The 17,574-nt window shown below is 38.4% G+C and overlaps 1 protein-coding gene, 1 long non-coding RNA gene and 7 other non-coding genes across 9 annotated transcripts; 5 read left to right on the plus strand and 4 right to left on the minus strand.

Moving 5' to 3' along the window:
• Positions 1–250: 250 nt before the first annotated feature.
• LOC121911955 lies at positions 251–11,511 on the plus strand. The gene is made up of 3 exons (XR_006099985.1): positions 251–549; positions 11,163–11,251; positions 11,427–11,511. It is a non-coding gene; the product is annotated as an uncharacterized LOC121911955 (long non-coding RNA).
• trnai-uau lies at positions 1,138–1,231 on the minus strand. The gene is made up of 2 exons: positions 1,194–1,231; positions 1,138–1,173 (listed from the first exon to the last, which is right to left on the minus strand). It is a non-coding gene; the product is annotated as a tRNA-Ile (tRNA).
• Positions 1,769–1,862, minus strand: trnai-uau. The gene is made up of 2 exons: positions 1,825–1,862; positions 1,769–1,804 (listed from the first exon to the last, which is right to left on the minus strand). It is a non-coding gene; the product is annotated as a tRNA-Ile (tRNA).
• Positions 2,475–2,568, plus strand: trnai-uau. Its single transcript has 2 exons — positions 2,475–2,512; positions 2,533–2,568. It is a non-coding gene; the product is annotated as a tRNA-Ile (tRNA).
• On the minus strand, positions 4,222–4,315 carry trnai-uau. The gene is made up of 2 exons: positions 4,278–4,315; positions 4,222–4,257 (listed from the first exon to the last, which is right to left on the minus strand). It is a non-coding gene; the product is annotated as a tRNA-Ile (tRNA).
• On the plus strand, positions 5,824–5,917 carry trnai-uau. Its single transcript has 2 exons — positions 5,824–5,861; positions 5,882–5,917. It is a non-coding gene; the product is annotated as a tRNA-Ile (tRNA).
• trnai-uau lies at positions 6,899–6,992 on the plus strand. Its single transcript has 2 exons — positions 6,899–6,936; positions 6,957–6,992. It is a non-coding gene; the product is annotated as a tRNA-Ile (tRNA).
• Positions 7,657–7,749, plus strand: trnai-uau. The gene is given in 2 exon segments: positions 7,657–7,694; positions 7,714–7,749. It is a non-coding gene; the product is annotated as a tRNA-Ile (tRNA).
• On the minus strand, positions 10,005–16,381 carry malb (mal, T cell differentiation protein b). The gene is made up of 4 exons (XM_042433933.1): positions 16,289–16,381; positions 11,425–11,592; positions 11,138–11,263; positions 10,005–10,122 (listed from the first exon to the last, which is right to left on the minus strand). Exons 1-4 carry the CDS (start codon positions 16,379–16,381, stop codon positions 10,048–10,050), a joined length of 462 nt encoding a protein of 153 aa, XP_042289867.1. The 3' UTR covers positions 10,005–10,047.
• Positions 16,382–17,574: the final 1,193 nt, after the last annotated feature.

Raw genomic sequence — 17,574 nt, forward strand, 5'->3', positions numbered from 1 at the left:
TTGTGGAAATGTGCAGAAAAGCAGCTAAAGTTTAAAGTCTTCTTGAACTTGTCTACGTAAAGGAATAGTTAGACAATTTAGAAATAATACTCATATTCACTTTCTTACCAAAAGTTCGATGAGAAGATCAAAACTATGTCTTTGCACTAAATGTGGAGCAGGAGCCAGGAGTTGATAGCTTAACTAAACTAAGCGAAGCTATACTTAGCTTAGCATAAAGGCTGTCAGTGCAGGAAACGGCTAGCCTGGCTCACTCTGCTTCTCTACAGATGACACAAACAAGATACAACATGTTAATTAGTAAAAAGTAAAGCATGTATCAATGTTCTTATCTAAGTCTTTGCAAAAGATTTCAAACTATCCCATATCATATCCTGTTTCTGTTTTCTGTTTATCTCTAAACAACATGGCTAAACTAACTGTGAGATGCAGTTGAAACATTAGTGAAATGCTTAGCTTTAAACCTGTTGATCTTCATTGCAGTGCGCTGCATTCTTTCTACCATCCAGACATGGGTCCACTTTGACGAACACCAAAGCATCAGGAAAGGTCAGTTCAGGAAAATAAATGTTTATAAAGTGGAACTTCGTTCTGACATGCCACAATTCAGGGGATAGATTCGTGAAGTGGTTTTCAAAAGTTTCCAAAACCAGGGTCCAGATGGTTCACTGTGAATTATTCATTCCCTGAGCATGTGTGTGACTGCAGTCCTGACTGAATCTGCTGTATCAGGGTATTTTTAATGGACGGCACCTCTGAACAGTAGAAATTCTGTCCTCCTTTACATCCAGTACTGTAGAAGAAACCCCTGAGGTGTTCACAACAAAACAACTGAGGCAAAAAAAAAAGGTTTTCCAGCTGCTGTTGCGACCATATTTTTATTGGCTAAGAAGTAAATTCTCTGATGTAAAGTTCACCTGCAGAAGACATTAAAAAAAAAAAAACAACAAAGCACTGGGACTGCAGGGCACTGTTGCCTGAACGTTACTCATATTTTGTGATGTGTTCTGTAAATCTGCACAGGGTGATGTGATGGATGCTTTCCATTAATTGATTTAATCCTAGTGCACACTTCAGCATTTTCCATACCTGCTTCCAACAGATATTAACACCATATTGTCCCATAAAGTACAGAATTGCTCCAGGTGAGGCTTGAACTCACAACCTCGGCATTGCTCTACAGTGTACTGTCTTATAAGTACCGCGCGCTGACCGATTGCGCCACTGGAGCTTATTTACTTTACTTCAGCTAAACTTGTGAGCCTCCTTTGTGTGTGTTTATTGATTCTTCTTCTTTATCACCTCAGTGCGATGGGTGCATAATTTATGCAGCAGTCACAATCTGAAGCTACTCATAGCTATTATATGTAGGGAAAATAATCAAAAAACTCCAGTGGTACAATCAGCTAGCATGTGGTTCTTATAAAACAGTACTGTTTGCAGCAATGCAGAGGTTGTGTGTTCAAGCCTCTCTTGGTGCTTTGCTGTACAGCTTGTTTTGCTGGATCAATGAGTGACACAAAAATGTGTTGTAACCAAAAACTCTACAACAGCTAACATCACAGTGAAAGACCACACACATCTGTTTATGCCCATGATGGATGAGCAAACCAGCCGAACCAATTACAAAAACAAAAAAATTTACAGCCACACCAACACATAAAATGTTATCACTGGTGCTTTACTCAAGACCACTTCAACAATACTCCCCAACCATCAGCACCATGCTCTACCTGTTGATCATCACAGGTAACATTGGCCGATTAAATGCTCCAGGTAAGGCTTGAACTCACAACCTCGGCATTGCTTTGCAGTGAACTGTCTTATAAGTACCGCACGCTAACCGATTGTGCCACTGGAGCTCTTTTACTTTAGTCATTAAATAGGATAAAATAAACACACAAACACACCCAGTCACACAGAAAATGAAAGAGCAATTCTGTACTTTATGAGACAGAAATCAACTGAGTTTGAAAAGTTAGTGTATCCATAAAAACAAAATGGAAACAGACTTGGCGAATGAGCCATTGGAGCTCTTTTTGTTGCTGCACTACTTATAATGTAGTAGCTAAACTTGTGAACACTTTGTGTGCGTGTGTGTTGAGGATGTTGCTTCTGGTGTGATAATATATATGAGAAAACAAATATGTCTTTGATTCCAATCAGAAATTTGAAAACTCCCAACATGTTTAAATTTATCTCATTAAGCTCACTCTTATTTGGAAAGACAGGAAGACAGGGAGTGTAAAAACAGATCATATAAAGTAAGGAGGTCAAAGGTCAAACCACAGTGTCCTGTGGCTCTGAGCATACTTGTTATGATAACCAAATTAAAATAATGGACAATACAAACTTAACTTTATTTTTTACAAAATGGTCCTCATGGTAATTAATGGGCTAAAATATGAAAAAATGTCTGGTGTAGTCCTCACAAGTGTGGCTACTTTATCATATGTAATGACTAATGTAAAAGAGCTCCAGTGGCGCAATTGGTCAGCGCGCGGTACTTATAAGACAGTACATCGTAGAGCAATGCCGAGGTTGTGAGTTCGAGCCTCACCTGGAGCATTTCTGTGCTTTGATGTACAGAAGGTAGTTAATATTACCTGTTCTTGTTGAGAGATGCTCACCAGTTGCGGGGTTTTGTTCGTGTGCCCTCATCACCTGGTGGAAAAGTGTCAGATGAGTTGGGCCATCATGTGATTTGCAGGTATCTGCTCATGTATGTTTCATAGAGAATTGCCTGGTGGAAAAGTGTCAGATGTGTTTCGCAGGTGTCTGCTTGTGTATGTTTTTATAAAGAATCACCAGGGTGAATCTTTGCTCCATCTCCTCACTATAAGTTGAGTTGTAGCCGAGTGATACCCCTGATTGATCACTTAGATGTGTGTTTATGTGTGTGCATCCAGTCTACTGTTGAGTCAGTTCACACTTTCAACAATTAATAGAAAATAATCCAATTAAGCTAAATTAATCCAAAAAAGTAAGAAAGCATTGAAAACGTGGAAAAAACATCAGATATCAGAAAACAAATGTACATCAACAATTGTCAACTTTCCATCCAAATGTAGCACAAATTTTAACCAAATTTCCATAAAAATCAACAAAAGAAAATGCACATTAATGAGCGTTTCCATCCACTATGTACAAATATTAACAGTTGTGTGCATCTATATAGACATTTGGTTCTAATTCTCCAGTCGAGTGCCATTAAACCATTGCAAGATTACATGATTAAGAGAAAGCCAAGTGAAACCACAAACAGTGGAAATATTATGTTTTTCTCTTCAATGGAAGTTCCAGTGATTTTTAAGTTATATGCTTCAAGTGTGTCATGACTTATTCGCTAAGTCTGTTTCCATTTCACTTTGTCACATTTCGTTTTTATTGCTACACTAACTTTTCCAACTCAACTTATTTCTGTCCCATAAAGTACATAAATGCTCCAGCTGAAACTTTAACTCACAACCCCTGCATTGCTCTACAGCATACTGTTTTATAAGTACCACGCACTGACTGCTATTGCACTGGAGCTTATTTACTTGATAGCTACACTTCAGCTAAACTTGTGAGCCTACTTTGTGTGTGTTCTTCTGCTTCTTTATCACCTCAATGCCATGGGTGCATGATTTATACCACAGTCACAATCCGGAGCTACTCATAGCTGTTGTATGTAGGGAAAATAATCAAAAAACTCCAGTGGTACAATCAGTTAGCGTGTAGTACTTATAAAACAGTACTCTATAGAACAATGCAGAAGTTGTGTGTTTTGCAAAAAGGATCCTTTGGTCCTTTGCTGTACAGCTGGTTTTGCTGGCTCAATCAGTGACACAAAAACATGTAACCAAAAAGTCTACAACAACTAACTTCACAGTGAAAGACCACACACATCTGTTTATGGCCATCTATTCATCTTACACTCAAGGACTTTTGGTTTGCCATTTTATTGGGTTTTTTTTATTGTCGTAATCAATATTGTTGCATGCACTTTACATCTGCAGATAGTGACATAAAAGACCAGACTTGGATGTAGTGTTGGATGTGTTTCAATTGTTGATTTCACCCAAATGAAAACTGGAGTTTTTTTCACATTAAAACAGCCAAACCAGCACATAAAACATCATCAGTGGTGCTTTACTCAAGACTACTTTAACAATACTCCACAACCATCAGTACCACACTTTACCTGTTGATCATCACAGGAAATATTGTCCAATTAAATGCTCCAGGTGAGGCTTGAACTCACAACCTCGGCATTGCTTTGCAGTGAACTGTCTTATAAGTACCGCGCGCTAACCGATTGCGCCACTGGAGCTCTTTTGGTTGCTGCACTACTTATAATGTAGTAGCTATCTGAGCTATATGATAAGGATCAATAAGGTCTCTGCCATCAGTATCCATTTCTCTGAGCCTGATTAACTCAGTCTGCAGCTGCCAGCCAATAGGGCCGCACTATCCTCATTCTCCCCTCTGACAGAGGAGGAAGTCCCCAAACTTCTGCTGGACTCCCGTCCCACTAACTGTCCACTGGACCCAATACCATCCAACCCTCAACAGACCATTTCCACCGCACTTAACCTGTAGTCACACACATCAACAACTCCTCGCTTACAACAGATGTGTTCCCCACCGCATTTAAGCCAGCTCGGGTCACCCGGCTGCTCAAAAAACCTACACTCAACCCAGCCCAGGTTGAAAACTAAAGACCAGTTTCACTCTTGCTCTTCTTATCAAAAATACTTGAGCGCACAGTCTTTCATCAAATCTCTGAATTCCTTTCTGAGAACAACCTGTACAATCCGAATCAGTCTGGCTTTAAGTGGGGTCACTCTACCGAGACTGCACTCCTGTCGGTAATAGAGTCACTGCATTTAGCTAGAGCTGCTGGTCAGTTGTCAGCTCTATTACTGATAGATTTGTCAGTTGACTTTGACACGGTTAACCACCAAATCCTCCTCTCCACACTCACTGAGCTTGTTATGTCAGGATCTGCTCTCCGCTGGCTCATGTCCTACCTCTCAGGAAGATCTTTTGAAGTATCTTGTGGGGGGGTTAAACCTCACAGCCAATCCACAGGGGTTCCTCAAGGGTCAGCGCTCAGTTCCCTTCTCTTCTCAATATAGACCACTTCACTTGGTGCAATCATTTACTCCCATGGTTTCTCATACCATTGCTATGCTGATGATACCCAGCTCTTCCTATCATTCCTGCTGGAAGACTGCACAGTCTCGGCTCTCGTCATGCCTCGCCAATATCTCGGCATGGATGAAGGAACACCACCTTCAACTTAACCTCTTTAAGACTTAGCTCCTTGTCATCCCAGCCAGTCCCTCCATACTACAACAGATCAGTATCCAACTTGAATCAACCCAACTCATCTGCTAAATGAAATTGTGAGACTGTAAACTGTTAATTGGAAACTAGACTTGTGAACACTTTGTGTGCGTGTGTGTTGAAAATGTTGCTGCTGGTGTGATGATGTATATGAGAAAACAAATGCTTCTGTGTGTCTTTGATTCCAATCATAAATTTGAAAACTGCCAACATGTTTAAATTTTTCTCATTAAGCTCACTCTCATTTGGAAAGACAGGGAGCACAAAAACAGATCAGCATGTAAATCATCTTATAGGCATAAGCATCTTAGGAGGTCAAAGGTCAAACCACAGTGTCCTGTGGCTCTGACCATATTTGTTATGATAACCAAACATTATTTTTTACAAACTGGTCCTCATGGTAATTAATGGGCTAAAATATGAAAAAGTGTCTGGTGTAGTCCTCACAAGTGTGGCTACTTTATCATATGTAATGACTGCAGTGAAAGAGCTCCAGTGGCGCAATCGGTCAGCGCGCGGTACTTATAAGACAGTACATCGTAGAGCAATGCCGAGGTTGTGAGTTCGAGCCTCACCTGGAGCATTTCTGTGCTTTGATGTACAGAACAGAGTTAATATTACCTGTGCTTGTTGAGAGATGCTCACTAGTTGTGGGGTTTTGTTCTTGTGCCCTCATCACCTGGTGGAAAAGTGTCAGATGAGTTGGACCATCATGTGATTTGCAGGTATCTGCTCATGTATGTTTCATAGAGAATCATCAGGGTGAAACTTTGCTCCATCTCCTCAATTTAAGTTGAGTTGTAGCCGAGTGATGTTCTTGATTAACAGGCCACTTAGGATGTGTGTTTATGTGTGTGCATCCAGTCTACTGTTGAATAGATAACAAGCCAATGAAACTAAACTAATCAAAAAAAAGTAAGAAAGCATGACAACGTGGAAAAATGTCAGAGATCAGAAAACAAATGTACATCAACAATTGTCAAGTTTCCATCCAAATGTAGCACATATTTTACCCAAATTTCCAGAAAAATCAACAGAAGAAAATGCACATTAATGAGTGTTTCCATCCACTATGTAGAAATATTATAATAACAGTTGGATGCACAAGATATAAACATTTGGTTCTCATTCTCCAGTCGAGTGCCATAAAACCATTGCAAGATTACATGATTAAGAGAAAGCCAAGTGAAACCACAAATGGAGGAAATATTATGTTTTTCTCTTCAGTGGGAACTCGATTGATTTTTATGCTTCAAGTGTGTCAAGACTTATTCGTCAAGTCTGTTTCCATTTCACTTTTATTGGTACACTAACTTTTCAAACTCACTTGATTTCTGTCCCATAAAGTACAGAATTGCTCCAGGTGAGGCTCGAAATCACAACCTCAGGATTGCTCTACAGTGTACTGTCTTATAAGTACTGCGCGCTGACTGATTGCGCCACTGGAACCCGTTTGGGTTCTGCACTGTTTATAATATTGTAGCTAAACTTGTGAGCACCTTCTGGGTGTATGTGCGTGTGTTTGTTTGTTTATTTTATCATATGTAATAGCTAATGTAAAAGAGCTCCAGTGGCACAATCGGTCAGCGCGCGGTACTTATAAGACAGTACACTGTAGAGCAGTGCCGAGGTTGTGAGTTCGAGCCTCACCTGGAGCATTTCTGTGCTTTGATGTACAGAACAGAGTTAATATTACCTGTTCTTGTTGAGAGATGCTCACCAGTTGCGGGGTTTTGTTCTTGTGCCCTCATCACCTGGTGGAAAAGTGTCAGATGAGTTGGGCCATCATGTGATTTGCAGGTATCTGCTCATGTATGTTTCATAGAGAATCACCTGGTGGAAAAGTGTCAGATGTGTTTCGCAGGTGTCTGCTTGTGTATGTTTTTATAAAGAATCACCAGGGTGAATCTTTGCTCCATCTTTGAGTTGTAGCTGAGTGATGCTCCTGATTGACCACTTGGATGTGTGTTTACATGTGTGCATCCAGTCTACTGTTGAGTCAGTTCACACTTTCAATAAATAATAAGCCAATGAAACTAAACTAATCAAAAAACAAAGTTTCTGTCTTCTTTGCACTTTGTCACGTTTTGTTTTTATTGATACACTAACTTTTCCAACTCAGCCGGGCGTGAAATTGTTTTTGCAATGTTTCAACTTTTCTTTCTTTTTTTCACACTTTTTTTATGCAAAGAAGAAAAAGAAATATATAAACCAGAACTGCACACTCACAACTCTTCCTGTTAGTTTTATTTTTGTAATTGTCTCTCAGTAATGTTTATTAATTTTTATTTTTATTTTGATGCTAAGCTCTCAGTGCTCTGAGTTCCAGTGGCGCAATCGGTCAGCGCGCGGTACTTATAGACAGTACACTGTAGAGCAATGCCGAGGTTGTGAGTTCGAGCCTCACCTGGAGCATTTTGGTACATCGCTGTTGTGTTTATCAGAGCATTCCTACATCTTCCATTATTTATTGTACTGGACACACAGTCTATTATCTGTGAATTGTCATAAATAGCAAATAAATATTTCATTTAAAGTTGTCTACATACTGTGCAGAGCTCTCGTTGAGCTAAATCTGATTGTTAAAACAGCAAATTTGTTATCGTAACTGAATAAATGTAAAAATCAAAAGACCTTTTTCCCAGAGTAAGTCAAAATGTTTCTTCTGCATCCTTTGGTCTAATTATTGTTCTTCCTTCATATGTTTCGCCAACTTGTTTTCCAAAATGTGGCTCTGCTTCTGAACGTAGCTACTGTAACATATCCAGGACTCTTATCCTGCTTATCGACTTTAAATATTGAAAAGAATGAGGTCAATATTTACCCGCTTTTACTTGTGTGACTGGATTTGTACAACAAACACTACGCTGCACCTGTTTTTACACAGTAACCAAAACTATACATTTGAGCAGCTATGAAAACTGAAAGTAACTAATTAACCAGCTGAAAATCAAAGTGGATCAGTGTGGAATGAATGAATAAAAAAATGGTAAAACTATACAAATTTCAGCCAGAGGTCTTAAACATAAAAAATGTGTTGGCATTAATTCTATATGACAAAGAAAAAACAATTGAGAATACGTTGGGTTTTTTTTTTAATTCAAAAAAGTTATCAATAGCACAATTTAGAAGAATTTTTACAGCGAAACAGAGTGATCAGAACTAATACCTATACTAATACTAACACCTTAGAGTTGAATCTCAATCAATTTCTATCAGTCTGATTTGTTTTGTGCTGTTAGAGAAAATAGCTTTAAAGATACTGTGAGTAAAGGGAAAGGTGCTGCTCTTGTAACCATTTGAGCGGCTTCGATGTCAAGCAAAAAGCAACTGCGTGGATTTGTAACAATATACTATTACATAAAGGCAATAAAAAGGCTTTAAACTTCATTTAAACAGATGAATTTCAGTCCACCCAAATCACAAAAGACACATTTCTCACCCACCTCTGCAGTAGCCACCAATGTTCTGGCTTTATTTGACAAGGACAAGGATGAGGTTTCTGCCAGGTGAATGAATTTCATTTGTGGTGCTCAGAGACATTTGAAAAATCCAACAGAAAACTGTCTTTGTAGAAACAATATCCTGGTTTCTCTGCAGATCTTCAGACTTGAACTGTTCATTGGAGCTATCTTCTGCCCAAGAAATAGTCCCTATGAAAACTGGGGCATATAAACGGGAGTCTATCTGCTTGGCTAGATAAGTGTATTTCCCAAAATATCAAACTATTTCTTCAACTTCATAATGCTGCATTCCCACCGACCATCCAAACAACTTCTTATTCAGTTTTATCTTGTATTTTCCATCCATTCTTTTCCATTCAATTCTTTTCTTCTTCAAAGACCATTAAGCATGTTTTAATCTCATTTTATCTCCATCAGGTGTAGAATTACCACAGATCACAGCAACATTAACATGTTCTCTGCACAACATTAACTCCGCTCACCGTTTAGGGTTTTTTGTTGTTATTTTTTCCTTTGTTAGTTACATATTTATCTTTATGGTATGGATCCAATTGATATACTGTATATGTTAAAGGCTCGGTATAGACAAGAAAAATAAAATATAAAATTTTAATTCATGCTAGTAATAATTTTGTAGGTTTACTATTTTTCCAAGATAATGGCGATAACAACATTTACACCTCATTTCTCTAAAACGACTAAAAAATATGAAGACTTCTGTTACACAATAAATGATCAGTGGCTCAAAATTATATGTTGTTTTTTGTTTTGTTTTTTTAAAAAAGACTAATATGTTACTTACATTGAGCCCTTAAGTAATAAAATGACTGGATTTTTTGCTAAATCGATCATTTAGACTTTTTAAATTATGAATTTCTTGTTAATTTGTTTTAGATATCACATTTCTAGACTACAACTCTTCATTTGCTTTCATTGTTCATGTTTTTCCCTTCTTGCATACATTTTTTTATGGTGCTCCTTCATAAAGTCACAACATCAAATGTCTCAAAGGACCTAAACCTTCATTATGAATCCAGTTGTCCTGTTTATGTATAAAAGAACATTGATCATGGAACAAATGACAACATTCATACAATCCCCCCAGTCTAGAGTGTTGAATCTGACCAGGTTGATCACTTGTGGGTAACTCCACTATGCACACAAACACACACACACTCACACACACATACACATACACAGGAAGCACAGTATTTCTTGGACACACAGGTCTGTGTTTCAGCGTCCCTCTTCAGAAGTTTTTCCACCTGATGGCAGACAGGATGGCGTGGATGAAGTAGAGGAGCATGGCCACGTAGGCGAACACCTGAAACACACACACAAATTGACACAGAGCACAGAGACTTAGAGCCAAAATTTCCCAGAACACCAGTCGACACACCATCAAAGAATCAGTCTTTTTTATTTACTGGAAGGATTTCTCGGAAATTACACACTATTTCTTGACTGGTTGCCTGGCAACTTCATACCCCACACCCAAGACACGTCAAGGATGCATTGAGATCAGATCGCTCAGACCACATTCGGAGGTGGTGTGGGCTGCATATGGCCATGTTCTTTTAGCAGTGTGTATGCGAATGTGTCCTGAGCCACACTGAGGGATCGCTACTCAACTGACTTCCTCTGTGTAAGCAGAAATACGCATTCATTCACGCACCAATGGCGTCATATTAAAGTGCAAATCAACAAGAAGCCACAACAACAGGCAAAATGGATTCTCGTGGATGGAATACACACGAAACACGCTGTGTGATTTTCATTTCGCCAAAGAGTTTTGATCTTGCCTGCACACCAAGGTCTTTGCAAACTTCTTCTCCTTTTAATTTCCAGCAGACTACGCTCAGGAAGTGCATTGTTGCCTCCCGCCGATTAAAAAACAACAACTCATTTGGTCTTTGCAAACAGACTTTGTTTGTGTTTATTTGCATATAGAGCGAGGAAAACGAGATCCGATCACAAGTGGTCTCTCAAAACACGTGTGGAGACGCATGTTAATGCCGGGTGTGAACAGGGCCATAGTTACAGCATGTAACGTTTTTACATTTCTGTTTGTAAACGGGATAAACAAATGAGATACATGTTCATTAGTGAGCATAAAGGTGTGTTCAGACAGCATGTCATTCACGGCATATTTGACCATTGGACCATTTGTGTTTATTCGCCCCAAAGAGCCAAAATACATTACTGTACATTAGATGTAAGTGTTATTTTGGCATTTTATCAGTTTGAACAGTTATTCAATTTAAAAAAATAAAAAAGTAAACTGTCCACAGAAATATAAAGAACATTATAAGGACTGTAAATGTTATATCAGTTCTCACCACAGCAGCGATGTCAATCTGATAGATTCTAAATGGGCCCAGGGCCTTCTTGAGGAAGGTGATGTAAGCCAGAGCCACCGCCGCGCTGAGGTAGAAGAACGCCGCCAGGCCGTGGTAAGCAAAGTCCTGAACACACACACACACACACACACACACACACACACACACACACAGGCAGATTAAATACCATTACAACATGGCCACAGCACATTAGTTTCCCCATCTCATTCATTCCTCTTTCTTATGTCATCTTTTCTCTCAGCTTCTCTCTCTCTCTCTCGCCTTACAGCGGCAGCCCAAGCAGAACTGTTCTTGTGACCCCCCGCTACAAAGATGATCATCCAGAGGAAGGTCATGACGAAGCAGAAGACAGAGACGAACATCACCCAGCCCAGAGGGTTCGCAGGGTTCACGTGGGTGGACGCCACCAGGATCCACACCAAACCACCAAATACCTGCAGAGATGGAGGGAAGACGTGGGCGGTAGGTATTATGATTTCTTATATCTACATTTGTTCAAACTGACATTAAAGGAGTATTGCAGTTATTTAATATTGCACTTCAATTAATTTGAGAACAGTGTGCTTTTAAGATCAATGAGCTTGAGAGCCAAGACAGATTTTTGTGTATAAAAAACGTTCTTCCAGTTTCAGTGTTTCTGTCTTTTTCACTATCACTCACATCGTTGGCTTCAAAAATGTACAAATTTACTCAGGTTTAGGTGGAACTTTATGGGCAGAGAGGGAGACATGACCCTGTTTTTTACAAATGACATGTATATATGTATTTAAAGTTGTAGTATGTCAATTTTTTCTTATATTTTTTTAGTTGAAATATGCTACAAAATATATCTTAATATGAAGAGGTGTTGTCAAAAACTTCTGTGACCCTCATTGAACAGTCTGTCAGCAGTACAGAGATATTCCCTTCTCAGGTTTTTTAAGCAAGCCTCAGCCCTTCTAACCAATCAGAGGAGGCCACTATGGCCTACTCGCAGAGTAGCAAGCTCCTGATACCTGCAATCTGTAACAGCCATGTCCATTATATTTAGATAAAGATAAACCTAAATAAGATTTTTTAGTTAGAAAAAAATTGAGAAAATAAGATATTTCCAATCAGCATCTTGCAGTGCCAACAGTGTTGCCCAGGAAAAGCTGCTCTGTACAAGCCCATACACTAAAGAGTCCAATCACCCAAAACCCAAAACACTTGATTCCACTAGCTTTTACTCTGTACATCTAGTTTGGTTTTAAAATGAGAAATCAAACCCTTCATTCAAGCAATCTCAATAAACAGTATGTAGACACAGGAAAAGCAACTGGAGATATAAAATATGTCAATGAAAAGTGAAAATTAGTTCCATGAACTTGGACTATGATAAAAAGACACCAAAACAACTGAATACAGGCGTTAAAGTTAAATCTCTTGAGCTGGAGGTACTGTATGATAAAAGCTGAATATATGAAAGATATTTTGATATAATAGAACAATGAGAACAAGTGTGATTGCTGGTGTGTGCAGTGAGTGTGAGTTAAGTAAAACATTTTCCTGTGATTGTCTGACTTTTCTGTTTCTCGCTGCTGAATTTTCTCTCTAACAAACCCCATTAAAACAAACATAGTCTGGAATTATAGTTTTACACAGACCTGATTTTTTAGAAGATTACCTCAGTTCACCTTCTCTATTATCTCTCCCTATTTGTCCATCTTCAATCTCCTTTTCTTTGTCCCACTCAGACAATGAATTGACTTCCTAAGATGAACAGTGGATAATTCCCTGAAGACATGTGATCCTACCAGCAGCAGAAAGGTGTTTTGATACTTTGATACTTGGTTTCTGTTCCTTAGGGGGAATATTTTCCCCAAAATGACCTATGATCTGTGTGCATATTCTCTTACTGTAAGGCAGACATGATATTTTGAAGCTTGTGCAGATAAAATAGGTGAAGTGTGCAATGAGAATATGTTCCTCAGTGTGGATCTGATTCTGATGAAACCTTTGGCTGATTTATCTGTGAGGATAACTGGTAAAAAGACTCATCAGCGTGTTGACTCTTCCTGATGTTTAGACATACTTCAGTACCATTATTTTGACTTAGACAGGGCTTGATAGGTCATCTGTGTTATTGATTAAACATTACCTGGATTGCATGGATACGCTGTTGGCAAAAAAGCTCACTGGATTGATATTTACTGTTAAGTTTAAACTCACATGTTTCTGTGTAATCCCATTAAAGTGAAGAACTGGTTTTCGAGCTACATGACGAGCCGGCCAAGAATCACAGAACCAAACTTAAAAAGAACAGGGAACAAAAGCGAACATAAAACTGAATTAAAATGTAAAAAATGTAAAATCAAAGACGAAAAGTCACATGAAAATTACATTTGACTAATAATAAATTGACAAAACAAACACCTCTCTTTACTCTATATGTGTTTCTATAAGTTACTCTGCTTAGGACAGGTGATGTTTATCTTGTCAGATTAAGTATTAACCACATCCTGTATAGTCTAATCTCTGGAATTACTTGTGTTACATGGTGTAATACCCAACCTGACTGATACTGCAAGCACCTTAATTGGACATACGCACATAATAATAATAATAATAATAATCCACGTTTGGTTTAGAATAAACTGTAGTAAACGTAACAATAAGTACTCCTATGTGAAGACTTATTTTTAAACAGGCGTAGATCTGCCTGAGGCTTATTAGAAACATTTGACTCCATAGTGAAAGGGCTTTGTCATCAGAAAAACACAGAAAAACTCTCCTCAGACAAAATTACTGTAAAGGTCACAGAAGTTTGAGTGCTGCACAGCAAAAAAACAAAACACCCCCCCCCCCCCCCCCCCCAAAAAAAAAACAACAGAATATACAGCACAATATCTGCAGAGGGTTCGTCATACTGACGCAGTGATGATTTTACTGAGTTGTCACTTAATAAAATTAATCCTCTCTCCTGTGCATGATTTTGAAAAATTAGAAATTGAAGACACTGATGAATTTTCTGTTACTGTTACTGCCAAGCAATGACGGAGAGAGTTACAGAAAAGTTTTAATTATTCGAGTCATAACATAATACCTTCATGCTGTTTGTTGTGAAAAAAATAAATTTCATTATATGTGTATGCAACAGGTTGATATGATAAAGAACAATTGAACATTTATTCAAAATACAAAAATATGACATTCCAGTCTTGCAACGTTTGTAACACACAACATCAGATAGACAGTAGACACACATCTCACTGAGCATCCATACGGTGAATCGCAAGATATTTAGGTTAAAACTGGCCTAAATGTGCTTGAAAAGATAAAAGTTTTGGCATCTAAGTTACATAAAACTGTTGTTTCAACAGCATTTCAGGGATTATATTTCAATGTCTATTTAGAAACTGTTTTGATTTGACTTCCACATCACCAACACCCCACACAGGTGTACAAATCAGCTTGAAATAGCCAGTAAGAAAGAGGAAACAGGGAGAAGAAAATTTAGAAAGGAAAGGAAGTGAAAAAGGCTCGAATAAAAAGGCCAGATGTTCTTTTGAACACATGGTCTCGGTTCAGCTGCTGGTCGCCATAAACTGTGACGAGGATGTGTTGGTGTTGCAACTACATTATGCTGGTTACAAATACAATAAAAATCAGATTACCGCATTTCTCTTTCACCCACATGTATGATGATAAAACTGCAGGGATGAATACACATACAGTACATCTAACCGGTCAGTGTTTTTATGAGCTACGCACAGCAAGAAAAAACATGTCATATTCATTCATTTAAGTTTTTATGTCTCTATTTTCTTCCTGTGTATTTCTTCAAAAATGTATATTTGATTCAAGAGAATTGTTGAAATAAAGTTACTTGAACTGCTTTTTTTTCTTTTCTGCTTATAAACTGCAATTTTACGGTTCAGTAACAAACGACTTTTGAAATGCAGCAAATCAACAGTTTCTCATCATATCTACAGTACATATAGCCTACTGACACTGGAAGAACTGAAGTGTAAAAACAGATAATTGCTCCATCAAGGAACTCTGAATCAGTGGCCAACATTTAAAACACGCAAGGAAGCCTGAAAATGAGAGAGACCCCATAGATGCAGAGAAAAAACTGAGAAAACCATTGCAATACACCATCTTAATCTTTGAAACATTTGTCCGGTGGTATCTGAACTTTTGCACAAAAGCCATGAAGATAATTTGGTGCCTCTTTTTAGCCTCTGTGGTCTTTTGAACATTCAGATGTGTGCTGATCCGTCACCTGCTCTCATGCAGCTCTGAGCGGAAGCGTGTGTTGTTGCATATACACTAGGTGAAGTAGGGCACTGGTGACGCAGAGCACATACTCACATCACAACCCTTCCCTTGATAAATAAAAGGCTAAAATAAACAACATAAATGTCGACTTTATCAGACCGAAACAATTTTCTGTGTGCGGTTATTTCTCCAGCGGTCATATGAGCAGTTTCTATCTTTTGTCGTCATTCAGAGAGAAGAAGTGTTGACCGCATTCCTTCTTAGATTAGTGGCTCAAATACAATATGAGTGAAATGTGAGATGTCAAAAGATGTGGGTGTACCCCCTCCCTCATGTGAGGTCGTCTTGCAGAAATCTCCCATTTAAACAAAATACACATTCTTATGCAGAGAGTCAATCTTACTAACTATAAATTATATAAATTTGAAATTTTACCAGCAGTAAATTCAAACAAATTCTGATATTTATGAGTTAGGAAATCATCACATCATGCTGGCACAAGTTGTAGAAATAGAATTCATATTATTTTGTGCACTTATTTCAAAAATGTCTTACATTTTGCAGGGAAAAAGTTAATTACTTGTTCATTACTCAACTGTTATATATACTGTTGTATATACAGTTGATGCAAAACAGCGTTAATGTGTCACCTGGAATGAAATGATTTTTTTTTCTTTTTGAGATCCATCATTGAAAGAAAAGCATTTATTTGTTGCATTATTTGTTGTACTTTAAAGCAAGTTTCTCTAAATAATAATCTTTTTTTTTTAAAAATACCGTCTGCAGAGTTTGATCGAGTACAATTAAAATTATACACCACATTGGAAAGAATCATCTCATAACTGAATTCAAGGTCAGCTGCTTTGTCGTCTGGCATTGTCCACTCACCAGTTCAGGCAGGTAAAATATATCCGGGGCTGTGGTGCATATTCCCAGTCCGCTGGGCAGGCTCCCCATAGGCTGAGCAGTAGTTGCAGCCATCTCTGCCTGTTCCTTCTCCCGGTGCCGAGTAAACAGCGAGCGACCTGCCCTCCTCTCTGAACTAACGGAGCAGTAGCAGGTGTAACTGACCCTTATAGGAAAGATAAGTTTGCAGTCAAACCTGTTCGGCTATTGTGGGTGAGAAATCCCTTCCCACAGCAGCTCCTTGCATTGGTACAAACATTAGACACACCCTTCATCTTGCTGCACCTGAGGCTAAAGCTGGTGACCTGTGAAACAGCCAGAAGAAGAATTATGCGCCCAAGGGCTACGCTGAAACCCGTGCAGCTGAAATATCTTCATTGTTGCTGCTGAGTAAAGAAGCAGTACACTAAATTTAAGTTATACTAACTTAAAGATCCTCTCCAGACATGTATTAAGACGTATTAAGATACTCTGCTTGGACTAATAGTGTGTTTCTGATATGGTTTTTCTCACAACAAAGTATAATTACCACTTTAAAATCCTTAAAATGAGATCTATTCCTTCTCCCTCATTAAAAACTCCAGAATCTATGAATATGCAAATATATTCTTGGCAGCGCAGGAGTGCAGCAGCTTCTCTGGCTCCTGGTCATGGTGTAATGAGTGTTTGGGACTCTTCTCTTAATGTAAGTGTGCAGAAAGCATGACCAGTTCAACTAGACCAAGAAGGTTCAGCCCAACTAAACTTCTGGAGAGTGATTACTGGGCTTACATTCATCAGCTGGACAGAAACACGACTCCAAATGAACAATAATGTGTAAATAAGCAACTGTTTGCTAAAACCATATCAGCGTAATAAAATGATAATATATCCACAGTAAGTTGTAGTTTACAGCTTGTTCCCATATCTGCAAATGGCCAAAATATCAATAAATGCTGTTTTAAACTGTAGTTAAGATCCCAGATTTTCCAAACATAATAAATCAGACTATACAGTATTTGGGGCAAATTTGCATTGTGATGCACTGACACCATGCAAACTGAATCTATAAGAATTATGTAGGAAAAATTAAGAAAAAGGTGAGATTTATACAGCATATCTTGTTAGATGTACTGTTTTGCTCTGGACTGCAGTGTTTGGAGAACATACAGTTCTTCAGTCCTGTTGATAATGAGGCAAAACACAAAACAAATATAGACATGTAGAGATGGTTAAAGATGTTTAGGGGTAATTGTGCAGCATTCTTTGCTGGAAAGTTGGAACATTCA

This window comes from Thunnus maccoyii, chromosome 14 (assembly GCF_910596095.1).
Source record: "Thunnus maccoyii chromosome 14, fThuMac1.1, whole genome shotgun sequence".
Classification (NCBI taxonomy): Eukaryota; Metazoa; Chordata; class Actinopteri; order Scombriformes; family Scombridae; genus Thunnus; species Thunnus maccoyii.